General features: G+C 44.4%; 8 protein-coding genes across 8 annotated transcripts; 3 read left to right on the forward strand and 5 right to left on the reverse strand.

Moving 5' to 3' along the window:
- Positions 1-676: 676 nt before the first annotated feature.
- Positions 677-1,537, reverse strand: TREMEDRAFT_66343 (uncharacterized protein; the record flags this gene model as incomplete). The annotated part of the gene is made up of 1 exon (XM_007008403.1): positions 677-1,537. One exon carries the CDS (start codon positions 1,535-1,537, stop codon positions 677-679), a length of 861 nt encoding a protein of 286 aa, XP_007008465.1.
- A 1,761-nt stretch (positions 1,538-3,298) lies between these two features.
- On the forward strand, positions 3,299-4,261 carry TREMEDRAFT_70500 (uncharacterized protein; the record flags this gene model as incomplete). The annotated part of the gene is made up of 3 exons (XM_007008404.1): positions 3,299-3,449; positions 3,756-3,891; positions 4,168-4,261. 3 exons carry the CDS (start codon positions 3,299-3,301, stop codon positions 4,259-4,261), a joined length of 381 nt encoding a protein of 126 aa, XP_007008466.1.
- Positions 4,262-5,297: 1,036 nt separating this feature from the next.
- TREMEDRAFT_46125 (uncharacterized protein) lies at positions 5,298-7,437 on the reverse strand (the record flags this gene model as incomplete). Its single annotated transcript, XM_007008387.1, has 7 exons — positions 5,298-5,701; positions 5,768-5,947; positions 6,293-6,467; positions 6,709-6,821; positions 6,879-6,941; positions 7,187-7,268; positions 7,381-7,437. 7 exons carry the CDS (start codon positions 7,435-7,437, stop codon positions 5,298-5,300), a joined length of 1,074 nt encoding a protein of 357 aa, XP_007008449.1.
- Positions 7,438-7,964: 527 nt separating this feature from the next.
- Positions 7,965-10,132, forward strand: TREMEDRAFT_41335 (uncharacterized protein). The gene is made up of 7 exons (XM_007008386.1): positions 7,965-8,048; positions 8,162-8,173; positions 8,269-8,388; positions 8,511-8,838; positions 9,020-9,128; positions 9,228-9,664; positions 9,736-10,132. Exons 1-7 carry the CDS (start codon positions 8,031-8,033, stop codon positions 10,065-10,067), a joined length of 1,356 nt encoding a protein of 451 aa, XP_007008448.1. The 5' UTR covers positions 7,965-8,030; the 3' UTR covers positions 10,068-10,132.
- A 946-nt stretch (positions 10,133-11,078) lies between these two features.
- On the forward strand, positions 11,079-14,885 carry TREMEDRAFT_36131 (uncharacterized protein; the record flags this gene model as incomplete). Its single annotated transcript, XM_007008384.1, has 11 exons — positions 11,079-11,122; positions 11,339-11,727; positions 12,106-12,196; positions 12,284-12,318; positions 12,844-12,935; positions 13,267-13,410; positions 13,454-13,474; positions 13,799-13,970; positions 14,019-14,094; positions 14,392-14,429; positions 14,563-14,885. 11 exons carry the CDS (start codon positions 11,079-11,081, stop codon positions 14,883-14,885), a joined length of 1,425 nt encoding a protein of 474 aa, XP_007008446.1.
- A 748-nt stretch (positions 14,886-15,633) lies between these two features.
- TREMEDRAFT_66347 (uncharacterized protein) lies at positions 15,634-17,001 on the reverse strand (the record flags this gene model as incomplete). Its single annotated transcript, XM_007008405.1, has 1 exon — positions 15,634-17,001. One exon carries the CDS (start codon positions 16,999-17,001, stop codon positions 15,634-15,636), a length of 1,368 nt encoding a protein of 455 aa, XP_007008467.1.
- Positions 17,002-18,620: 1,619 nt separating this feature from the next.
- Positions 18,621-19,529, reverse strand: TREMEDRAFT_66348 (uncharacterized protein; the record flags this gene model as incomplete). The annotated part of the gene is made up of 1 exon (XM_007008406.1): positions 18,621-19,529. The coding sequence occupies one exon, from the start codon at positions 19,527-19,529 to the stop codon at positions 18,621-18,623; it is 909 nt and encodes a 302-aa protein (XP_007008468.1).
- A 3,988-nt stretch (positions 19,530-23,517) lies between these two features.
- TREMEDRAFT_70503 (uncharacterized protein) lies at positions 23,518-25,550 on the reverse strand (the record flags this gene model as incomplete). Its single annotated transcript, XM_007008407.1, has 7 exons — positions 23,518-23,593; positions 23,894-24,204; positions 24,388-24,444; positions 24,642-24,932; positions 25,061-25,170; positions 25,215-25,287; positions 25,341-25,550. 7 exons carry the CDS (start codon positions 25,548-25,550, stop codon positions 23,518-23,520), a joined length of 1,128 nt encoding a protein of 375 aa, XP_007008469.1.
- Positions 25,551-25,625: the final 75 nt, after the last annotated feature.

The following is a 25,625-nucleotide window of genomic DNA, read 5'->3' on the forward strand; positions in this document are numbered from 1 at the left end:
ACAAGTCTAAGAGGTAACCACTACAGTGCTGTTCAACATCACATGCTGTATTTGGCAAGAAGGTCAGCCAATATCTTGAACCAGGGGGGATTCCAATGGTGATGTATCATAGGTAATTGTTGCAGTGTTTGTAGATTTCAAGTTGTGGGGCCAGACCACCATGACTTCAAGAGTCCAGGAGATGGTACCACAGGATATCTGTACTGTGATTCATGTATGTGGAGAGCTTGGGGATGAGAAGAGCGAAAATGCTCTGGCCGTGTCTGGACCCCTCTGGAGCTGCATGGTTCTCTGGCCAGGTCCAAGAGGGGGGTTTTGAACCATGCAGCTCCGGAGGTGCACGTCTCCGGCCGTGTCCTCAACAGCAATACTATCCCAGGGAGTAGTTTATCATGAGAGCTAGATCCTATAAGGTGACAAATGGACAAACAGGAACATTTTTTTCACAATCACAATGCATTACCACAATTAACTCTAAGCATGGTCATATTGGTCATACATGTATGTACTCTTTTCTCAAAACTGGTACTCCGAGTCCTTATCTGATAGAGGATGGCTCAAATGGACAATACACAACGTGAAGGGAGCGGAGAGGGGTGTGGTGGACTAACTCGGCGAGTTGGTTAATCATTTGTGCAGTCACATTGAGGTCTCAGGTCTGATGGCAGCAGCGAGTCTATGTGGTCATAGAGTCACTTTCAAGACCATTTTCGTCCTGTACCGTTTCATCTTCACCACCTTCTCCGTTCACTCGGTGAAGAGCGCGGGCCTCGATCTCGTTTATTCTTCTGTTCAACTCTGCCAGAGTCATTTCATCCCATGGCTTGTACAGGTTCCATTGAACATGTACGAATCTCAATTCGTCGGAATCCAGGGTCTCCCAATCAATATCTTGGAGGTTCTTGGGGGTGTACCGTCGCCCATCAAGAAACTCCTTTATTGTTGATGTTGGTATGATGGGGGAAGAGCAGGCTAAGTAAGCCTCTCTGAGTTTAGTCATTCTTTCTGCTATTGCAGTCATTTCATATTCCAAAGTCTTCAATTGCCCTGCAAGATGTTTATTTAGTATCAGCTTTCCAAATTTCAGGACAGACAGTTTTGCTTCTGATGACTGTGGGGAGTACATTCCTCGTCTATACCCATCAGAAGGGAACTTGACGGGTGGAAGCCAATTTAGCTCATGTGACCAGTCAAACACTCCTTCATGGAGCTGTGAGGGTATGTTCCTGATCCTGCTTGACATGGAATATGTATAATGTCCAATAGCTCTGGCAAGAATTTGATTTGTTCTGCTCATGTCTTCAGTTAGGAAATGTTCCATCAGGGTCTCAAGTACCGCAAGTTCATTCATTGAAGCTTTTAAAACCGGTTCCAGTGGCTTCGGAGTGCTATATGTGGCCGAGTTACTGATTTGATCCGTGTAACGCTTCATTGCCGTTTCTTGATCAAGAGAAGGATCTGAAAGTTCAGGTAGAGCTTGGAAAGGTTGAGTGCGATCTTTCAGAGCAGTAGCAAAAGATGCATTTGAGGGGATCATAGAGCATAGAACTCTTTGACCATTAGTTTTGAAGACATGTTCATCACCTGCAGAAAGTTGTACGGTAAGATTGACAGGAATCGGTTCAATTCCCAAGTGCTCAATCCAGAGGCAGAGCCTTACTTCTCATAAATCATCGCTCTGTGTCTGTTGTGGTGCTGATAAAGAAGGAGGAATGGAAGTGTTGGTGGACATTTGCTGATCTTGGAAGGTTGAGTTTCACGAAGAATGACTATTGAGTGGGACAGGTGAAGAGATGTGTATGGATGATGAGGGTATATTTAAGACAGGATGGATATGAGAATTCACAGTAGAAAGATACGGTTGAAAGGAAAGGTGAGAAGGTGAAAAAATCTTTCCTTTGTACGGTTTATGAGGCTATGATAGAGGTCGACGCGTCTTCCCCCACCCCGTCCGGATCATGTTCAACTCCTCGGATCATGGTAGATCGTTCCGAATGGTCGATCAATCAATGTTGAAAAACGATATCTTGGCCGCGTGATTGATATCATGATAGGAACTGTGGATGATTCCAATATGCGAAAGAGGTACTATAACTACTCCGTTGAGGGTATCCACCCCCCTCCCACCACAATCTCCTGTTCGATTCGTCTAGTCCCTTTACCTCCTTATTATGTCATGTTAGTCAACTCATCCACTTCATTGCCATCACTTGCCAGTATCCCTATTCCCTATAAGTAATTGCTGGGAAAACATGAGTACAAGTGGTCGACAATAGTACCAATACCTTCCTCTGTGTTCTGTTTTGTTGCGGGCGTCAGCTCGCAAAGTATAGGGGGTCAAATTCTACGTAAGTGCCTGGCAGAAACGGGGACTTTACGTAAGAGCCAGAGAACACAGAGCTTAGATGCAGAGCTCCCATCGCATGCATATCAAGGCAGTCCGATATTCCTCGTACCAGGTCCCATGGAAATTGATACGTGTTGCTACTACTACACACTAGACTGGTCTAGGGTTACAATGATGGGAATCAGATGATTGGATATCATTCTAGTACTCTACTATAGTCCGCCATTTGTCTTGTACCTTCTAAAGTCCATAGAGAGTGCTTGTGACATACTGTATGTATTGTCACACGCTGATACGTGCGCGTGGCAATGAACGGTGTGGTCAGGGAGAAGGGAGAAAAGTGCCACATTCCCAGCTTCTGCCACAACTGCCACATTGCGACCTGCCGAAAGTCTACGTCTACGTCTTCCTCCTCCCCACCCGATATACATACGTCTCTCCTATACATCACCTATGACAATGTCCATATCTGGTCCATCCAACTTAACAATGTCACATAAGATCATCAGGCCTCTCACCATACATCACACTCTCCCACGGAGGACGGCCCGGATATCACACGTAACGACCCTTCCCTCTCCACATAATTCTCGGTCGACTCGGATTCCCTCTTCATCTCCAGTCTTCCTATGCCAAAGACCTTCCGGCCACCTCACTCCTATTCATCTTCCATCTCTCTCGCTCAATCCAATACCTTCCACAACGGTGGTTCAATCCGTTGAGCCGCATACTTCAGGTGGGTCAGTCACATTCGGACGAGGAGAAAGAATGGGTCGTATGGGATGGTCGGTTTTACCGTCATACCAAAGACAGACAACCCCCAACGTGAAGAGCTCGCTTCGCTTGGAAACTCGAGAAAGGTCATTTCTATCATCATTAAGACGTAAAATGGGAGCAACGAAGGAAATCAAATCAACTCGACTTATCCGACATTTCCACTCATCACCCTTTATGCAACATGACCATCTCACAAGACCCGTTCCTGGTACAGGTATAAAATTGACTTTTCTCGATAGTGAAGGGGAGGAAATTAAAACTGTCGAAGCTAATGAAGGTGATGATGTTTTGAGTCTAGCACATGAACATGATGTTGATTTAGAAGGTGAGTCTTGACATCTGCTGTCTTTCTGTACTTCTTCACCTACACTCTGTCTTCATTCGGATCCATCTACGAGTGTTTTGATCAACAAATTTTTGTTTTCCTTTCTAACTCTCCTTTTCCTTATCCTCCGAATAATATCTTCCTTCATTTCAAACCTACGACCGTAAACCAATAACTCATTTTCTCAAACAATAACTCATTTTCCTAAAACAGGTCTTGAAATTCATTTGGAAGGAAGAGGAAAACAATATTCTCCATAAACGAGAGTTGAGAGATGACAATTTGAATCATTCTCTGACCCCACAGGAGCATGCGAACGTTCTTTAGCATGTTCGACATGTCACGTTATAGTCTCTCCTGAACATTATGATCTTTTACCCGAACCGGAAGATGAAGAGAATGACATGTTGGATTTAGCTTTCGGTTTACAGGATACGAGTAGGTGAGTTAATATTGTTTATCATTTCATATCAACCATCAGATCTATGATATATCAGACTAAAAGCTGTCAAACAACTCGTTCCATTTGAAGTGTCAATCTCTCTCCCTCCCCCTTGAAATGATAATTCTTTGATTCAATCTATCATTCCACACCAGTCTTCTTATCTTTCGATCAAAGCTATCAATTTCTCATCCCAATCGAATTCTCAGATCATAGGTTGGATTCATTCCACTCGAATTATCAGATCACAGGTTGGATGAAAGTTGATAAAAACAGATTAGGATGTCAAATCATTATGAAACCTGAATTGAACGGAATGAAAGTTAAACTACCCGCCGCTACGAGGAACATGTATGTTGATGGTGAGTAAAACTCAACTCTTCTTTTCTCTCATTCCCTTCCATCATCTCTCTTTGAAATCATTTATTTCTCATGATAGTTCTTCAATACATCTATCTATGAACTTTTGATTTCCTCTTTGTCAGTCTTCCGCTCTTTGCTATATGGATATTGAATGGAATCGCTCCTCATCACCTTGATACCTTTTGAATGATTGTTACGTGGGTATTGCCCCTTTTTAATGATCGTCACGTTGGATTGCACTTTCTAAATTGTGGTTACCTTGGATCGCACTTGTGAAATGATTGTCACTTTGGATCGCACTTGTTCAAGGTGATGATTACCTTGCATCGTACTTTTCAAATCGTTGGGTAGTTACTCTGGAAACACACTTGTCAAACGATGATTCCTTCGGATTGGGCGGTTGATGATGATGACTCTGGATCGGGTCGGATTTCCTTATCGACAAATTATGTTTCGGTGCAATACTGATATCAGGTGCAAAAGCTCGTACGCATTGATATCTCATGTATCTTATCTTATTTCTTCATAAATCACCAAACTTTCGAATTCTCACATCATACTTTCTCTCTTGAGCCACACGGATCATCTTATTATCGTTCCGAAGTGAAGAGTACGAGTATTGGATACATGACACGTAGTTTAGTTCAAAAAAGAAAGAGAACGAGAGAACGAGAACGAGAGAACGTAGTTTTGTTTAAAAGAGATTGAGAACGAGAGAACGTAGTTCTGTTCAAAAGATAAGGAAAGAATGACGCGAAGAAAACAATGCATCTTCCATGAACTTCTCATACATCTCACATCTCACATCTCACATATAAAATGTCAAATGTCACATCTCACATCTCAAATGTCAAATGTTTCATGTTTAATGTCGAATGTCGAATGTCGAATGTTAATCGTGTTTTATCCCTTTTCCTCTTCCCTTGGTCAAGTACACCAATATTCCTCATCGTGACATATACCAATGAAATCTAACCCTTCTACTCACATCATTCTCACTCATTCGAATGATGAGAATTCAAGAGACGACCTTACATCCACCACTACCCTCTCACCCCTACACCTCTTCCCAAACCTTCATCCTCTTCCTCTTCATCATCATCATCATCAACTTCTTCATCATCATCGAATAATCTACCTTTACCAACATTCTCATCCAACTCTTTTATCCCCATTCCCATTCCCATCCCCATATCCAAATCTTGACCTTGACTCACATTCGTACCTTTCCAACGACCTTTCCAATCAACTTTATCTAAATCTAAATATCTCTCTGGTCTTTCTCTCAACCATTTCATCCTAGGACCACTTTGAGCTCTTTCAGAAACGTTGAAACCGTATATCTTCGCTTGATACTTTTTCCCTAAAGCTGGTTTTTGACCTCCATAAGGATCAGGGTTTATATATGTTTCACCACCGGTCGGTGAGATTAAATCGTTCATACGTCCTGCTCTCGGTGGAGAAGGTAATAATATATCATCACGTAGTGGGATGGTTCGATCGGGGGTTGGACGAATTGATTTTGATGATGAAGGTGCTGATGGGGATGGGGAAGGGGAAGTTAAAGAACTGGTGTTGGGAAGATATGATGAGGCCGTGGTGGGAGGTTGTGGTGGGACACAAAATGGTGCAGATAGGAATTCAGGGTATGTTTGAAAGAAAAGGGCTGCGAAGGAAGTACCGAAGAAAGCACCTGGAAGTTAGTTAGGTATATATGATGGCTGGGGAATGTGTTTTGAGATAGTAGTGTTCGATAGTTCATTCGAGGCGATTGGCATGAGTGCGATATATTTCAGATCAGAGACAGAGTCAAACTGCAAAGGATACATTCAGTTGATGGAGGTGGGAGAGGGGGGGGGGGGGGGGAGTAAACAAATTTGTACTCCAAAAAAGAGCAGTAAAAACGGAAGGGTGAAGAGAAGCCAGATGAAGATATTTGGGAGGGGAGCAAAAAACGGAAAAATTTTAGAGGGTGACTACCCGAAAGAAAGAGGAAGATCAACGACGAGGACAGTCAGCCGAGTGAAAGAAAACCCACCATCAACACCGGCATACTTGCTACTAGGAGGTGTATATATATCCCCACAATTCGGACAAAACAATTTAACAGTATCCACCCCAGGCATATCACTTCTACCACAAGGAAGTACATGTGTGGCCATACAGAATACTCTTGGACATGCTCCGAAATGACCTTGTTCGTATTTATCCGCCTGGAGTAAGTATCGTGTCTTTGAGATTGGTCTGACAGGATGGGAGCAGTTTTCTTCCATAACAGGTTTCTCCGAGACACGTTTATCAGACCAAGTTGAATGTTTTCCTTCGGAACAGGTCGAACGTATCGCTGCGGAATAAATTCATATAGAGATGTGGGGAATCGAGGTGATAGTTGTGAATCCGATTTCACGTCACGTTGTTTGTTCCGAAGAGGGAGGGAAAGCATAAGGAACTCACCATAGCCGCCAATCCAGCTTTGGTACAAATAAATCGTTGATGTACCAAACCATACAACAATTCCGCACTAGATTCGACGATTGATACATCTGGTATTTTTGAAGAATCTTCTTCTATTTCCGCCCGTCAGTAAAAGTATCAAGATGAAAAAAGAACACAGGGGGACAAACCAGGTTCGATATCAATAACCATTTCTAAAGCTTCTTTCCAAAATGGGACCATGGATTGTAGACCTGGAAATGAGCTTTGATACAACACACACTCGCGTCCAGGTTGAAGGTTTGTAAAAGGGTATCCAATACAGATCAGTAGGGGACTTATTCGAATAGTCCATATGGGTTAGAAAGATCCGTGTCATTTGATTCACGATATTGGCGAAAAGACGTATTGGAATATACGTGCAAATTGCGGACAGAGTTATGATAGCAGTGGGGCCAGAAAGAAAGAGAAGAAAAGAGGGGAAAGAAGACCGACTAACCAGTCAGATTGAAATCATCTTCTATGAACTCTTCGTGTACCTCACAAAAGTATTCATGACCAGGATAAGAAGTGAACCAATTCTGACGTGAGTATTATTGTCTGCCACTTCTTTCTCATGATCTGATCCCATATGAATCCAGCGGGAGGGGAAGCAGGGGGCGAGTGAGAGGGTAAGGAAAAGGAGTGACTCACTATCCAAGTGATTGTAGATGTTTGAGTTGATGAACCTTGAGAAGAAGAATCTATCATCAGTTCTATGACTTGTGTTCAAGTACCTGTTGGGACCTGACAGCTCGGTAGTGACGAGAGAAAGTCGGGTTTGGCAGATGATTTAGGGTGATAGAATATTCAAAGATACAGAGGATAGGATATGTTCAAGTAAAGAGGGATATCTCACCGAACATGTCTTCTTCATGAGCCAACACATCAGGATCTATATCCCTCTCATCTAAATTTTGATACCTCTGATTGAGATCCATCTTGCTTGACCGGATCCACTCTTAGTATTATTATAGTTGCGTAGGTATCTCCAAGATCGATGAGGTGGTATTGCTCAGTACGGGCGGGATATGGTATGAGTGAAGATGTTGTATGATGTGTCCCCATGGCAGGTGAGGTGAGAGGAAGAAGGGCAGAAGGGGGTGAAGGGAATCTGCCACATCTCAAGTATACATCGGTGTTTCGGCGTTATACCCAACTCTAGCAGCCCCATGCGTCATCGATCCCCCTCCCCTCTCTTCTCTTCTCTATACTGTACTTGACTACCTAACCTTACTCTCTACACTTGACTACTCTACCATTCTTCTATCTAATCCACTCACAATCAAATCAGACACAGCAGGATGGATGAAGAGTACGATGTGAGTATCTCTCCTACAATGCCCAACTCACCCCTCCCTTAGCACCCTCATATCTTGGGGGTCGAGGAGCTCATTCTTCACCTTCACAACCACGTGCATAGCTGACAACACAGGTCATTGTCCTTGTAAGTCTCTCTCATCGATCAATCCTGAAAGCGGTTGCTGCAAGTGGAGGAAAGAAAAGGGCAAGTCAAAAGTACGCTCAAGACTGACTCTAAAGGGCACGGGCTTGACAGAATGTATCCTATCTGGATTATTATCTGTAGATGGACAAAAAGTACTTCATATGGATCGTAACGATTACTACGGAGGTGATTCAGCTTCTTTGAATCTTACTCAGGTAAGTCACCCCCTTCTCTCTCATTTGTAACGCATTTTCCCTATAATTGGCCCTCGTGGCTTTGTCCCACCCAGTCATCTATGATGCTATCAGTCACAAGTACGCAAGTTGACCATTTTCAGCTCTATCAGAAATTCCGTTCCACACCACCTCCCGAAAATCTCAACTTAGGTCGTGATCGCGATTACGCAGTTGATCTCATTCCTAAATTCATCCTATCATCCGGCGAGCTCACCAGGATGTTGGTACATACAGACGTTACGAGGTATCTTGAATTCAAAGTCATCGCTGGGTCATATGTATATCGTGATGGACGTATTTCAAAAGTACCAAGTACGGAAATGGAAGCTGTCAAAAGTTCTTTGATGGGGTTGTTCGAAAAGAGAAGAGCGAGGAATTTCTTTTCGTATTTGCAGAGTTGGAAAGAGGAAGATCCTGCGACCCATCAGGGTGAGTGGGGTGTCAAATCTTTATTCCTTTTAATCTACTTTCATCCTTTTCCCTATGTTTGATCTTGTCGGGGCGTTGTTTGGTCGTGCGTGTCGGGTGGTAGATTATCTTGACTGAGATCGAGCCATTGGAATTCGGCAGAATGGAAGATAAGTGTTGAGACAAATCAGCTGATGTTCAGGCCTCGACGTTAATAAATGTTCCATGAAAGAGGTTTATACAAAGTTTGGATTAGAACCTGGTACACAAGATTTCATAGGCCACGCCATGGCTTTGTACCTCGATGATGAGTGAGTTGACCTTTTCTTTCATCTGCGTGGTAGATACAATGAACGCAGTGAGAATTTTCATGTTCGGTCATACCTCATGACGTGTCAGCTGACTCGCAGTTACATCAACAAACCCGCCCGTCCCACCATTGACCGTATCATCCTCTACACCCGTTCGATGGCACGTTATGGCAAATCACCTTACATTTACCCTCTCTACGGTCTGGGCGAGTTACCCCAAGCATTCGCCCGTTTGTCTGCCATTTACGGTGGTACGTACATGCTGGATAAAACCATCGAAAGTATCAACGTTGATGAGAACGGAGTGTTCACCGGTGTGACCAGTGGCGGTGAAACTGTGAGAGCGAAGAAAGTCATTGGTGATCCCAGTTACTTTGGTGCTGGAAAAGATATGGCGGAAGGGGGTAAAGTGAGGGTGGTGGAGACTGGCAAAGTCATTCGAGCGATTTGTATTTTGAAACATCCCATTCCAGGTACGGACGATGCGGATTCCGTTCAGATCATATTACCTCAGGGGCAACTGGGACGAAGGAATGGTGAGTGAAGTCTCATGACATTTGATCCTTTGTGATGCAAGTGAGATACGATGGGTTTAGCTAACACCCAGATATTTACATCGCAGCAGTGTCTTCAGCACATAATGTTGCCGCTCCAAACGTTTGGATAGCTATAGTATCGACAATTGTCGAAACTTCAGTCCCTGAAAGAGAAATCCTTCCAGCCATTCAACTGTTAGGTACGGTGGTTGACAAGTTTGTCTCGGTCACACCACTTTACGCACCCACTTCTCCAGGGACGGAAGATGATGTTTATATCACGAAGAGTTATGACGCCACGAGTCATTTTGAAACTGTTGTGGATGATGTGAGTGATGTTTGGAGGAGGGTCAAAGGTGAAGAGTTGGTTTTGAAAAAGAGGGATGTGGAATTGGCTGCGTGAGGTTTAGGGGAGGTGGGACAAGTTTTGTTAATGTTTATTTATGCATGTTTGTGATGTAGTCTTTGTCGTGATTCTCTTCATGTCACCTGTGCTATTCAAAGTTTTGGTCAAGTCATACTCTTGACCGTTGTCGCCATCGTAGTTAATGTCCCCCGTGTTACAATATTCTGCAGTAGAGTGCGTCATGTCACGTGACAAAGTTCCGTCGGAAAGTATCCTCGTTGACCTGTCCCTCCCTCTTTCTCTTCCTCTCTGTCTCTCTTTCTCTCTTTCTCTCTCTTTCTCTATCTCTCTATCTTTATCTCTATCTCTCAAGATAAATATTCACATTAACAAACAATGAATCAAGAAGATTTCGAACTTTCACAATTACCTACAGACCCATTACTCCCATCATATTCTTCCCATCTCCCTCACTCCAATTCTAACTCTGGTTCTTTCAAACCAACATTATCCCGAACAAGATCCACCTCTTCTTCCTCTTCCTTCTCTTCCTCTCCTATTTCTAAGCTTAGGGAGAAAAGTGGGAAAAGGAATAAATCGAAATTCAGAAAAACATTATGTTGTTTATTCATCTCTTTATTAATAATAGTGCCTACTGCCGGGTTGGTACTCTGTTCTCTGCGAGGTGAGGGAGGTGATGGGGAAGGTAAGGGTTGGAATTGGGGTGGTTTGGGTGATTTGGGGGATTGGGAAGGTTGGAATGGTTGGAATAGTTGGACAGGATGGAAAGGGGTGGGTCAAGGGGATTTCCCGACAGAGTGAGTTTGGACATTTTTTATTCATTTCATTTTCTTGCAGAACTGTCCTGTGGATTGATTTTTTTTTTGGTTGGAGATCTTATACTTGATTGAAGATCAGAATGGCGGAATGGCAGAAAAGGTTGTATCATTATTGCCCATGGAGAGTGGAGAGTTGAGGAATGAGGAATGAGGATTGAGATTCGTTTGGGGGAGTCCTGTGTAGGAGATGAATATTGACATTGGTTTGAAGGATTAGGATTGGGAGCTGATGATTAGTATAGGTTATGCTGGTCCTACACCCACAGGAGTCGAGTGAGTCTTTTCTTTTTCTTCTTTACTCTTTTCTCTATGTGCCCCCCCCCCCCCCCCTCCCCCTTCCTTCCTTCTCTATCTCGTCAAGCTTCATACCTCCATTCGACGCCATCCCAACCATTTCACCCTGGACTACTTTTCTCCCCTTAACCCATCGAATACCCCTACACACACTCAATAAATGCACAAAAACAAACTCACAACTAACCCACACAGAGCAGCTCTCCTAGTCACAGCTCCAGCACCACCAATGATGACTGCCATAGTACCTCTGGTACCTCCTCAAACTCACACAACATCAAGTTTCAGTATAATGCAACATTGGGGACATCTTTCTCCATATTATTCAGTCTCTTCTCATGGTTTACCAGAAACCAACAGTCTTATTCCTGAACAGTGTCAATTGAAATCATTACATTGGTTACAAAGACACGGCGCGAGATATCCTACTTCGGATCCTTATGGTGCTGCGGCTTTTGGGAAAAGGTTGATGATGGCTAAAGAATCTAAATATTTTAGAGGGAATGGTGAATTGAGATTCTTGAATCAATGGGAATATAAATTAGGTGCGGAGTTGTTGACTCCTTTTGGGAGAAGTCAATTGTGTGAGTGTAACCTCTTTTTTTTTTATCTTATCACTCTCTCTTTTAATCTCACGTTTACCTCAACGCTATTCATTCATATACAACATATTCAGATGATCAAACCTCACCAATTCCAACTTGATCTGGTAAGATGCTCTTGAATCGTTGTCTTCTCGAATTAGCCTTGTCCTTCTGATCATTTTCCTTACCCGGAGTTTGACTTCATGTCATTTTCAATCAGATACATTCTCACTGAATTGAAAAGTACAGTCAATTAGCCTTTCTTGACATTGTTTCTGGCCCTTGACTCGTCAACTTTGACTGGCAAATTGTCTACTGTCTCAATTTGGCGTTCGTTCGATATAAAAGAGGATTCTAGGGGCTTGACGCTGATGATAGATAATCTAGGAGTAGCAGCCAGATTAAAATACGGTTTCTTACTTGATAGAATGGACGGTAGATTACCCGTTTTCAGAACAGAATCACAAGAGTGAGTCAATACTTTCTCACTCGCTCGTCACTCGGCGAATCAAAGATTCAGCTCTCATAATCTGACCAAATGAAAGCTGATAGATAGTCGGATGCTTCGGTCGGCTCAAAATTTTGCAGCTGGTGAATACATCTCTTCCTTTTCTCCTCTTCGACCCTCCCAGCATTGTCTCTCTCTCTTCGATCATTCGGAATATCGGTGTTTTTACTATCGGTGTTTTTTGGGTCTTGATCCATGATCGCTTTCACGTCCAGTTCAGCTTTGGTCTCCATCCGATTTGTGATTCACGTCAACTGGCTGGTTAAGAGATCGTTAGACCGCTGATTACACACGGATAACCCTTCTTTCCCACAGTATCCTCACGAGTCATCATGATACCTTGGACATCTTTGAGGCTTTCTTTTTCGCACTTCCTGTTCCAATCTCAATCCACGCTACCTACTCTTTCATCCGGTCCATCTGGCGGCCATACTCATTATATCACAAGTGGTGTTGGAAAGAGAATTTGTCAAGATTTCATAAATCATATCATCGACCTCTTCTCATTCCTGGTCCGGATCATTGGGTCATGATCGGAATAGATCTTGCATATGAATCGATTACCTTCATTCGGTCAATATGAGGGAGATTCTGAAACTGATGATTAGGTTTCTTTGGGATTCCCGCAGAGGAACATTACCATTTGGAAGTTATGATTGAATCTCCTGGTTTTAATGGTACTCTATCGCCTTGGCATGCTGTGAGTCATACTTCTTCGATTTCTCACTTCATTCTTGCCATTTTGTCCCCCCCCCCTCCCCCCAAACCCACACACCCACACACCCACACACATCCTGATCAACGAGTGCTCAATGAGGCTGTGTGGTACCTCTCACCATCCCTCTTTCTCATATCTGTGCCAACCCTCATAGAGAGGGACGCTACTCTTGTGTTCGATCGTCATGCGTACTGGCTTCAGACGGGTCAGCACCACCCATCGACATCGTTCATCACTGGTAGACTGGCCACCCGGACGAGGTGGAACCGGGCCCTGTATCCAGATCCAGGATATTGCACGAAACTTATAACAGTGCAAAGCGGAAAATCATTCCATCAACGTCGACCTTCCTGCTAAACTTGCCCAATGGGATGCTGTCTTCCTTTCAGATGCTCAGACGAGACTTTCAGCGCAGTTAAGTGGATACGACTTGACTTTGGCCGATACGGCGGCTATGGTGAGCTATCGGTCCATTTGGTGATTGTTGGTTAACGTGTCAGATGGAGATGTGTGCGTATGAGGTTAGTTGATGATTCTCCCACATCGGCAACCGTTGTTTCCTTCTCCTTCAACCTACATTCTACCTGTTTTGTCACTTCACCATTCAATTCAACCAGCTCTGTCTGTCGCCCCGCCCTGGTAATCCTTTACAAATATACTCTGTCCAACCTCTCTCCCTTTTCACGCTTGCTCCCCCCCCCCCCCCCCTAGGCCTTGTTCTCTTTCTCGTCATATATCTTCTCCACCCCTGCTCAACTATTCATTCTCTCTGTAAATCATGTGCCGTGTCCATCTTCACATAAGACGCCTAGCAATGTGACCTGACAATCACCGCTAATCGCCAGACCGTAGCATTAGGTTTCTCCGCATTCTGTGACCTCTTCACTCAAACCGAATGGAAAGGTTACGAATACCGAATGGACATTTTCTGGTGGTATTACGGCAGTTTTGGGTTCCCACTTTCAAAAGCACAAGGTGTAGGATGGGTTCAAGAACTTGTTTCCCGTTTAACTCATAGTGAGTCGAGTGATATGATGTCGGTAGTGAGTCAGCTGATGGGTTTAGCGAGATTAACAGAATTCAATTCTACTACGAATTCAACTTTACATAATGATGTTTATTTCCCTTTGGATGATCCTATGTGAGTGAAATTGTCTTCTTCTCCCTTCCCCCCTCCCTCTTTCGCGCTTGGCGACCCAGTTTCGTCCTCGATGTGGGTACTGTGTTGGCGTCTTTCGTCTAGCCCTTTTCCAGATTTCCCTCTATTTCTTGTATTTCGGTGTTACTCCATATACTAGTCTTCACCTTCTCTGACTTCTGTTATCTTTTGTTCGTCAAGTCACAGCTGTCGTTTGTTTCTTCATTTGTCGACGAAGCTTTCGCTGCCTATTGTGTAACTCGTCCAGGAGGTGGCTGAGAGGAGCGCTGATCATCACAGCAATATAGACTTTACTCACGATACCGTCTTCGCTATGTGTGAGTTTGACACTTCATTCTATCCACCACCTAACCTTGCCCCTCGTCAGACGCCACCCTCCACTCTACTCCCTGACCAATTAACCCCCCAAGAGATCTCTCGACCAAGTCTTTGACACTCGCTGAAATCCAGTACTTCCCACTCTCAACCTCACCACCTTCGCTCAATCCGGTCCTCCCTCACTTGACCAAATGCCCAAACATCGTTCTTTCATAGCATCCAAAATTATACCCTTCGCCACCAACCTTCAGATCCAAGTACTTTCCTGTACCGACACGAAAGACTCCGAACAAGTGAGGTTGATATTGAACGATGGGGTGGTGCCTCTCACCGGACTGACAGGGTGTGATGATGATGTCGAGGGTAGATGTTCGTTGGAAGGGTTCGTTTCGAGTTTGAAGACTTTGATAGGGGAAGTGGATTTTGCTAAGGAGTGCGGAGCTAGGGATAATTGAAATTGTCAGTTGTTTTAGTCCTACATCGAGACATTTTCTACGATGTCCGTTCCTACTGGACTCTTTGATAGTCACATGACGTACGATTGTCTACCTGAATCAGGATCTGAGACATCTAGTTGCGGTATACAAAGGGTGGTATGATTTGATGTTGACATATAGTACATTTTTGTAAATGATGCATGATATTTATTAACATTACACCATTGTCTATGGAAGGAAGGGATGTGAGTTATATATACTAATCTCCTCTGACCGCTTCAAGATCCTCGGTATCAGCTAATAAAAACGAGCAGTTATGATGACTGACTAATGACCGGAACGAACAATGGGGAAGCTCAACTTTTCTTAGGTGATCAAAAGGTCTGTTTGGTTGTTAGGAAACGAACGAGTGGATGATCTCGCCAAGTATGACGGTCTTGAGCTTATTTTTGGAAAGAAAGAAGAGGGGACAGATGTTGGATTGTATAAAGCTCAATTGACGTCATTGTTTATGAACATTTAATCACATTGGTGGTACAAATGTGTACACAAAGTCCTTAGGATAATAACCGGTTACACATACTTCTTCTGATGGATTTATAGACTCGTATGTATCTCGCTTCCTGCCTCTCACCTCTCACCTCTTGCTTACCACTTGTCACTTGTCACTTGTCACTTCCTCCATAACACACCTCCCATTCACGTGTCACATTCATATCCCAGATCATAGCGACATTGGATAAAGTACGTTCATCTTGATCTTGAATCAATCGTCAATCGACGACAATGGTTCAGGTGGGGATCCATTGAAGAATTTATCAATGACACCACGCACACCGTTCGGCCCTTTTTGCCTCACCTTCCATACATCACGACCTTGTCCGGTAACATCGGAATCCTCTTGATGTTTGTGTCCCCCGAAGGCAGAACGGAATCTGGACAAGAACCCGTGCTGTTTTGGGTGATCATCATTCCATCCAATGTTCTCAGGATCAATGTTGTAAGAGGATATATCGTCTCGCATATCATCCCATGAACCGTTGAAACTGTCTGGTCTTGTGCTGTTGGTTATGTTCCCATCGGTCTGAGAAGTCACTGGAGATTCTGTCAAAGTCGGAAACACTTCTGATTCTTCGATTAGGCTATCCGCTGGGGATGTGGATTGTAGAGTATCGCCATTTATCGGTCCGGGTACGGGGTCACCGTGATTTAAAGAGGAATATACAATATCCACTAGCTGTGGGAGCAGGGCATCGAAATCGGTTGAATCGCCCGCCAAAGCGAGGCCTACCTCGGCAAGCGAACCAAGCTGATCTATTTGCTCTTGGATCATCGAAGTAAGACCCTCAGAACTGTAGGGTGGTGGAGATGATGGTCGAGATATTGGTGGAGATGCTGGTTGAGATGTTGGTTGAGATGTTGGTTGAGCGTTCACAGCGAGGGTCTGCAGGGTTTGGTTGAGGTACTCGGGATGGAGATCAACACTGTGGAAGGAAGGAGGAGGAGCACTACCCGCTTCCTCTGACATGTTGAGAGGTGTGTGGAATTCATCGGTTGTGGAGGGAAGTTGACTTTGGGTGGGAAACGAAGGGAGATTATCCCCACTCTGTTCCCTGAGTGGTCCCGATGATCTTCCTGTTAATACATCATAATCCATCATCCCAGGTCCCTCGAGACGTTGAGAGGGGGATAACCAAAAGGGTATGGTATACTCCGCAGGATCGATTGAGAAGTTATATGACAAATTACCTAGGGATCCTCGAGACAACATGCCTGCTTGGAAAGGATTGACCATGGCGATCTCGTCGATGATTGCAGACATGTTAGGGTTAATCTTGAGTATTTCCGATAACACGGAAGAATTCATATCGCCCGATGTTAGAAATCTTCCCCCCCAAGGTCCTCCGAAAGGGGTCTCGTTAGTCCCGTCGAGTACACTTGGGAAGAAGCCCTCTTGTCGTGTAAATTCTGCATGGGGAGCGAGGGAACTATTGAAACTGAATAGATTGGATAGATTGGTTTGATTATCGGTGAGACCACCGACTTCGGTGAATGAACGACCGTCAACAGTGTTGAATGAACGAGGGAGAAAACCAGCGGCGATGAGAGTTGATAGAGGAAGTAACCCGACCATATTGTTGTTACTTACTCTTTCTCGATCTTGTCCGAGTCTTTGATCGTTCCGGTGTCGACGATTAGGAACCCCCTGTTGTGAAGGGTTCGAAACGTCTATGAAACCTGTTTGTCAGTTCAGGAGAATCCAGTGAAAAGTTTAAAATGGGTTATCAGCAATGATACGTTATAGAATGAAATTGAAATTAAATGAGGAAAGAAGTTGGTGGAACGTTGGTGAGTTACAATTCTTTTCACTCGTAGTGAGAAAGAAAGATGACGAGGGTACTGTAAGGTGGCGATTGTCACTTGATTTAATCCAAATAGCTAAGATGAATAGTCAGACTTGAGGCTGTGTGGGAAGACCTGAGAAAGATGACTGAGAGAGGAGAGAACACTGCCTTGGACAGGTAGAGGAGAAGGCGTGAAAGGATTGAAAGAGTGGTAGAGGTGATAGAGGGTGAGAAAGTGTAGGAATCACCGAAAAGGGGAATCTCATCCTCTTACGTCGGGAACCCGGCGATGAGGCGTGCGAACGAAGGGGGGGAAAGGTAGCGTAGTCAAGCTAGGGAAGGAAAGGGAGGGGAGGGGAGGGGGGATTAGCCCTGGTCTAAATGGTCAGTAGAAAGTTTCAGCATCTTCCATGGAAACTTCTATCATGACCTAGATCATAGACGACGATCAGGATAAGAGGAATTCTTGTCAACACGTCCGTCTTCATACAACCTTTTGAAAGGCTCAGATGTCGACTCGGTCGGTCGCAACCAGTGCTTATGTAAGTATGTACAGTACTTTGCCCTACTACTACTGATCGAGACATCACTAAGCAAACAGATAATCCTTGTGAAACCATCACACATTCCTCACTGATTGTGAGGAGTAAGTGACTGTCATGAGGTTGATGTAAGACGCGCCAATAACGGAAAAAACGCGGTCCACAACGTAGAAAGGAAGAAACCGAAAAGGAGAATGCAATATCATAGAGATCCACTCGTTATATCCACAATAGAGTCCTTCTGTCAGGACCAGACATTGAAAATAGTCTGCGTCTATGAGCTATGGCTATAGGGCCTCGCAGGGAACAAACCTAGTGATGTAGTTTATAGTCTAGTGATGTAGTGGATCGAAGAGACTATAAGTCGATGAGATCAAGTGGCAAAGGATTTGCTAAATGACGGGAAAATACATTCGACAAGACATCTACAAAAAAGGGGTGTTTCTATATACTAAAAGGGAGCGGAGTGATACCGAAATCGGTGGAGTAAATGTGGAATACGATATGGGGTGTAAGAGCAAAGGAAGAAGGAGATAGATGAGGGACACGGAGATGAAGGAAAAGTATAGCATGGTAAAGAACTAGCGATTAGGTAGGAGAGGAGAACAGAGGATGCCGTAGCGGGATTAGTGAAGCGGAGACGGGAGCGGGTAGGTGGAGTACGACTTCTGTGTACCACTCTTGAGGAACCCGTCTATAGGTACCCGTGATCCTGACAACAACGAATGGAGCACTTCCTATCTTAGGTTGCACATGAGCTGTTGTAGTTGTGACTTAGCTGATACAATGGGTTTTCGGCATGAATCAAAAACTCACTTCGGCTCGTTCACTCCTGCGTTGGTCAAATCTCTAACTCCAGGAGTTTGTCACTGCTGAACCAGGGAGGGACGATCAACAAGAACCCTATAACGGCTGGTGATCTCACCATTGATATGAGATGTCACGTAATATCTATCCATATTTGAAGAGATATGAACTTTGGACGGTCCAGAAACAAAACATTCCGTCACAAACGTTCCATACATGTTTGTTGTGCCTGCCGTCTCTAGCATTGTTCTTTCTAGCCATGCGTGTGTATCTCGGATGATAGTAAGCTCCAACATGTCCCGTACAACACCGTCAATTGGAACGCTGGGCCCGAGGCGGTTCACCATAGTATCTACTTGGATCAGAATCTGAGGTATCAAGTTATCTGCTGTTGTAAGGCGCCAATCACCTGGTTTGTCTAGAGTTATGGAACAGTCTTTTGGATACGTCCATGGAGCGGGTAAACTTCTGATGAAAATATAGGTAGCTGATAGTGAACTCAGCAAGTCTCTATCTCCATAGTACAGACTTTCCAATCGTCCAGTGAGACGTTGGAGAGTTTCCGCTTCCAGGAATCGAGAGTAGTCCGCCAAGTACACTTCCTGCATTGATCGATATCTGCGGCTGAATTGGAAGTAGATCTCTTCCACTGCCGAGCCTCCACGGATACTTTGGATAGTGTCCGCTGCCACTTTCTGAGAGTGTTTGTCAACCATGGCACTCCAAGACTCAGGAATTGGTCGCCTGTCAGCCGTCTCATTGCCGGAGTGGGGTGCGAGTGATGGAGGTGGTCTGGTATGAGCCGAAGTCCCTGCCTGGATGAATCCTTGAAGAGGATCAGAATGAAGTCGTGTATCAACTCGTCCGCCGACTATCAATCCGTCTGGGGAAGTAATCACAATGCTAGGGGGGTAAATTGAAGAGGGGACGGTCAGCGGAGTATTTCCCGTGTGATTGTCGAGGGACATGATTGTAAAGTAAGGCTTGTGACGTTTGGGATCTCTATAAGTAATAAAATACTGAATTTCAAGCGGCAAACAAGTTTATAACACGTTTTCCTTGAATTATAGACTTATGGTTTCAGACCTATGACATCTACATAGAAGACCTGAGATAAAAAGAGGAAATTGAGAAGAAAGGAACGAAGGAGGATTACGGAGCTGAAAACCATCCCGTTTCGGTAACTTTCCTCTTTCTCAACGTATCTTACCTGTCTAACCCAGTGAAAATGGCCTTCTAGGAAAAGCATAGCCGCAGGAAGGCTCGGAGGTTTTGGAAGAAGTCATGTATTGAGTTAGAAATTACCCAAAATGTGTAGAAAGATCGAGAGAGAAAAGGAATGAATGGTGAAAAGTCGTATCCGTGCGTTTCATCATCGTTGTCTAGACTTTCTTACTCGAAGAATGCTCAGATATCCTTCCGTTGTTCTCCCGTTGAAGGCCTTAACCCAAACAGGAAGGATAGTAGGATCATGCGATGCAGGTTACGTCATGAAACTGGAAGACCAGGGAGGTAAAAGTAGGTTAGAAGATGATGTCGGTCGAAATTGTATTCTTACCCTTCCGGGTTACATGTCGTCTTTCGGTTGACGGACGAGTGACATGCCAGGTTACGGTATTCTGTCTCTGTCTACTTGACTCTCTAAACCGTTTCTATCCCTGTCTAATGTCGAGACCTATCCGTAGCAATCATATGATCATCTGGGGTGAGTCTTTATCAAAAATAGTCGTCGGAGTTAGGTAGTACGATCACGTGTCCTCCTGGGTTGTATGCGGTAAACTTTGCTGTAAGTAGTATATAGATTGATTGCTACCTGTTGTCTCTTCATCACTCATAGGAAAGTGCTAAATGAGCAACAAGTGACGGACAGTCTTAACTCCGTCGGTAGTATGTTCAACCATGGCTTCACAATAGTTACCACCACGAACATTTGGACATCGTACGAACACGACGTGATTGTACCCCTTCGGAGGTGCGTACATAGGTTTGTCAAATGTACATTTCACGTCTTGCATCATGTACCTGTGTTAAACCGAAACGTACATGAAAGATAATGATATTCGTCACAGGAGATCCACCAACACAATACAATAATCATTGACAAGTTACATATGAAACACACCTGACTCGATGGTACACTACAAAGTCGAACAATCATCATCCAAGGAATAAATCATTCCAATTACAATTCTTCCACGGCTCAACTACTCTTCTTGACCGGTACTCAACTCTCAACTGGACATTCCAACCCCAGCGGCACACCCTTGTCCACCATTCACTCCATATTGAAGACCAGGAGAAGCTTTGACACATCTAGCCGTTCTGGTGTAATCGGCGGGGAAGTGACCGGGTGAATGTAGACACTGTATGTTATCAACATCTATCATAATCATCCGGTCATTTCAACAAATCTTGGGTGAGGGGGGATTTGAAAAGATCGTCATGAGTGAAGATTATTTTGTGAGGATCAGAGCGATTAAAGAAAGTTATGGAGATGATAAATGACCAAAAGTGAGAAGAGTAGATTAAACATGTTACTCACCTGGGAACATAGATATACACCCTTCAAACCGAGTTGATGGAATATAAATGGTCCTTTTACTTTCCCCTCCGAAGAACAAGGTTTCAGATTCCCATTGAGATCAGTATGTAGACACATACATTGATGTTTGACATGATGATGGTTCATCTTGCTTTGTATCGTCTTCCAAATCTCGTCCTGAATCCGACCGTGCTGGATTGTATATCGCCTTCTCAACTATCTGCGCACCGGAGTGCTATAATTTTCCAGGTAGAGGGGAAGTTGCTTCGGTGAAGGTTAACGGTATTTGGGGTTGAAGGAGGATGGATGGTCGGATATACCTAAATGTGTACGTGGGAGTATGAACGACCGGAGGGTGAGGGAAGATATCAGTGATAAGCGCCAAAGAACGGACTTGATCAAAGATGAGTTGTCACAATACGAGGCTGGGAAGCTAAAGTGGGCCAAGAGTTCAAGCAATGAATCGAGGTGGGTGTGTAGAGCAGGATCCCCTGAGTAATTGTCGTTTCTTCGATGGGTGGTCGAATGTGAGACTATTCTTTCTCCAGGCGACGTTCAATCCAGGAATGGTCAGAGTTGTGGGGATGGTCCCTAAGTGAGAATACCGACGGGATCGACTCAGAAAGTGAAAAAGATAAGCGAGGATGGGTATACGATAATGTGAACGATGTGAGATAACTCGACGGTGGTGATGGTTGGTTGGTAGGGACGGTTCGAAGGTGAAGAGGATAAGTGATCCAGTGTTGATTCAACGAATCACGTATTCACGTGTGTCGTTATCGGCCAAAATTGCAAGTGGTCGATGAAGAAGAGTAAGGACTGGTTGGTTTAATAGTCTGATAAATCAGCGGAATGTCCAAAATATCAAAGTGATATAGAGAACAAATTGGGAAAAGTTCTTTAACAAACGTGTTTATATCAAATTTTCTCAAACCACCTCAAGTCAATGCCAAGATGATCTCAAAAGGGCAAGGAAAAAAAGCTATGTAATCCACCCGACTTCCTAGAATTCTTCAAGGGAAAAAGAGAAAGCTATGTAATCCCCCAAACGTCTTCCAACAACTCTTTCAAAGGAAAAGAAAAAGCTATGCGACCCACAAGACATTCAAGTAATATGAATGGAAAAGAAAAGCTATGCGACTCACAAGACATTCAAGTGATATGAATGGAAAGAAAATGTCTAGACAATCTCCAAGAAACATGAAAGGATAGACCACGAAGTCGATACAAGTCATCCAGAAAAGAATGAAAGGGAAGAAAAGATGATGTAGCCCCATAAGTCTACCAAGTGATAAAAAAGGAAAGACGGAAAAAAAAGATGTATGAAATGAAATGACTCACGAGTCATTCGAAATGTGTGAAAATGGTTTTTAATGTTTATTTTTCCAACAATAGATTTTCTTAACACCAATGTCTCGACTGATCCTTTCATTATTTCTCAGATCACCCTTTCATTGATGATTCTTTGACTAGTGTGTAGTGGTGGATAGCTATTGCCAAGTGTTCTCTCATGTCTTCTGGTTATGATTCGTCGTATCGTTTATTCTGACGCTCGACTGACTCTTGGGTGTTTCGTCACTGTCGATGTTGTCGTCATGCGTTGTCGTTGGTGTCGCATCGCCATCGTGCCAAGTCTGACCTGTCTTCGTCAAGGATGACCGTCGACGGAGTTTCATGCTAGACCTGTTGATTCTTCTCTTCGTCCATATCACTAATGTTCTCCGCTCACCTTGACCGCTTAGCGTTTCTCATCAGCGAGGACGATGATCACTTTACTTCATTCGAGTCGATGTCACTTCTCATCGAACCCCACGTCCAGTTTTATCCACATCATCCCCTTCGCGTCGTTCCCTTGACCATAGTTCTCGGGACGAGCTTTAGTCAGTCTATGGTAAAAGACACGGACATCAGCCGCCCAATCGAATCCGCCTAGCCACCTTGACAGCAATCAGGGCGAGGGAGGGATGATGAGCTAAGATAAGCCTTCCTCACAGATATACTCACTCTACACCGTCATATCTTGTGGAACCACTACCATCGCGTCTGGGAGATACACACTCATCCTTACCTCCATCCAGCGCACTCAACCGACACAGGCGAACGCTGATGACGCCCAGGTAGTCAATAGAGGGATTCAGTATCACCCACAACATCGATCCGGACGATTGCCCAAAATCGAAATGAATCGCTTGAGAAAATCAGACTTGTATTTCACAAACGCTCTCGGCACAGGAGGGAGAAGACAATCCATTCAAGATGAGGATGAGAGAAGACGCAGTGATCAAATGGAAGATGGTTCACAGAGGTCTGGTATTGGTCAAACTCAGACGCCCTCATCAGTTATAAAAAGTGAGAGAGGATCAGTCCTTTTTCCGTGAGAAACTAGATGACACTCAACTGCATAAACCCCCCATTTAAGCGTAATCTTGCGCATCGAGTTCACCTAGAAGCATGTTGGTGTCTTTTGATCCTGTCAGGATGATCGGTTCTCTGTTCGTAAGCGGTCGTTCATTTCGTATCGTTCGATTTGTCCCGGGTGGTCACAATTCCGATATCCAGTATTGTGACAGGTTGATGTTGTTGATGTTACAACGGATGAGCAAGAGGAGCAATGAGGTCGTCTCAGTGGTAAAAGGGACACCCATAGACAAATTGTGGGGGCTAAATGACATCACAGGATACGCGAGATAGAGATGATGTCCTAGAGTGGTGTAAGATGTGGCGGAGGTATCGGATGTTCAGTGGAATACAATCGAAAGAGAGACAGAAGCTTATAGGATATTGACTGACCTAGGATGTAAATCCACTGCCGTTACCGTCCCCCTATGTCCTGGTAACTTGTATAAAATTCTCCCAGTCTCAACATCCCAAACCGTTACACTCCTATCCCCTCCCCCAGCGGCGATCCTAGCACCGTTATCATGTTTCGACCAAGCACATCGTATAAGAGCACTCTCGAACCCTGCAGGAGCACCGGTGAGGGATCTGTACACCCGCATAGGGTCGGCGGAGAAGGGTCGGACGTCGTAGATTATCAATGTGGAGTCGAGGGCGTAAGAAGCTAGGTAGTGGGTATTTGGGGAGAGGGATAGGGATGTGATCTGTAATGTCATGAGTATACTAGCTTGGCACTCATGGAGATCTGGATTTGGTACTCATACTTATGGGAATGGAAGTCGGGCAGGATGAAAAGAGGAGGGAGAGAGTGGGAGAGATGGATCTTCTTCTCAAGTTCCATGTTCTTCTTTCGGTTGGATGAAATGTGAGCATCAAGAAATACTCACGGTATCCGTATGACCCCTCAGGGTATACAAAACTTTATTCGTTCGCAGGTCCCAGACCTATGTGTCAGTCTGAACACACGTATGCTATTCTTACATCTGCAACTTTCCAATTCCATGATAAACTGACGGAAAAAAGCGACATTTTCACCCTTCAAAAAGAGAGACGGGACATAATCTGAGGAACGAATTGGAGAACCCATATCAATCTCTGTTGACGTGAGGGAGGAAATGAATAGAATAAACTCAAAACCCACCTTGATCTCATTATCCACCCCTCCGACAAAAGATTGATTCCCATCCCCACTCCATTCCACAGCCGTGACGGGACAATCCCTTCCATCATCAAACTCTGCCACCGGATCTTTCCCTTCCAAGCTCGGATCCCAAACACGAGCTATACCGTCGTCTCCTCCAGTCAGGATTAATTCCCTACCACCGGATATGGTGACGGAGAGAGAATTGAGAGGTCCGTAGTGTGCTGGATAACGTAGAAGTCGGTCGCCTGTTCGGAGGTCGGTAGCTATCAACATGCCGTCTGCTCCGCCCTAATCATTAGTGAATCTTTCAACATCGCTACGAGGTTGGACCCAGTAGAACTGGCAGTACGTTTGTAGCTGAACGGTGGATATGACAAGGGGTAGGAAAGGTGACGGGTATGAAGAGAAAGACTTACAGAATATATGACCTCTGAATCTAACGAATAAGCCATATCTAAAATGGCCATCTTGTGAACATTCGGTAGTATTCCGTAATTATCATGCGGTGGATATGTTCTCCATAATGCTATGTCTTATCAGTTTGGTATCGTATGAGGGAATGTAACTTACATATACTCCGATCCACTGAACAAGCAGCTAGGGTCTTTCCTGATGGATCGAATTTACATGCTGTTATCTCCCCCTTTGAAGTCAGTGTCTACAGAACGAGTGTGTTGAATCACACGACCGACTCACCCCATGAGCCCCACTCAAACTGACTATGGGAGCTTCCAATCCACTTGTCCTCTTCACACTCCTAACCAAAGCGTTCTTCATCTGACCTTCACCGGAAGAAGCTACCGTCATGGTCATATTCCTCCCGTCCATTTCATCGTCATCTTCAACCCTGGCCCGTTTGGTGAGTGCCGTCCCTGGACCTGGAGGAGGGGATTTCCTGACTGACATGGTGTGTGATTCCGACTTCTACTCCCGTCCTCTGATACACTGTCAGATGTTAGGGTATGATCCAGCTTTGGGGGT

This window comes from Tremella mesenterica, assembly GCF_000271645.1.
Source record: "Tremella mesenterica DSM 1558 unplaced genomic scaffold TREMEscaffold_21, whole genome shotgun sequence".
NCBI classification, from domain to species: Eukaryota; Fungi; Basidiomycota; class Tremellomycetes; order Tremellales; family Tremellaceae; genus Tremella; species Tremella mesenterica.

Coding starts and splice junctions, on each gene's coding strand:
- TREMEDRAFT_41335 (XM_007008386.1), top strand. Junction 8,389..8,510: donor CTTCTTTGAATCTTACTCAG/GTAAGTCACCCC, acceptor GACCATTTTCAG/CTCTATCAGAAATTCCGTTC. Junction 9,665..9,735: donor GCAACTGGGACGAAGGAATG/GTGAGTGAAGTC, acceptor GCTAACACCCAG/ATATTTACATCGCAGCAGTG.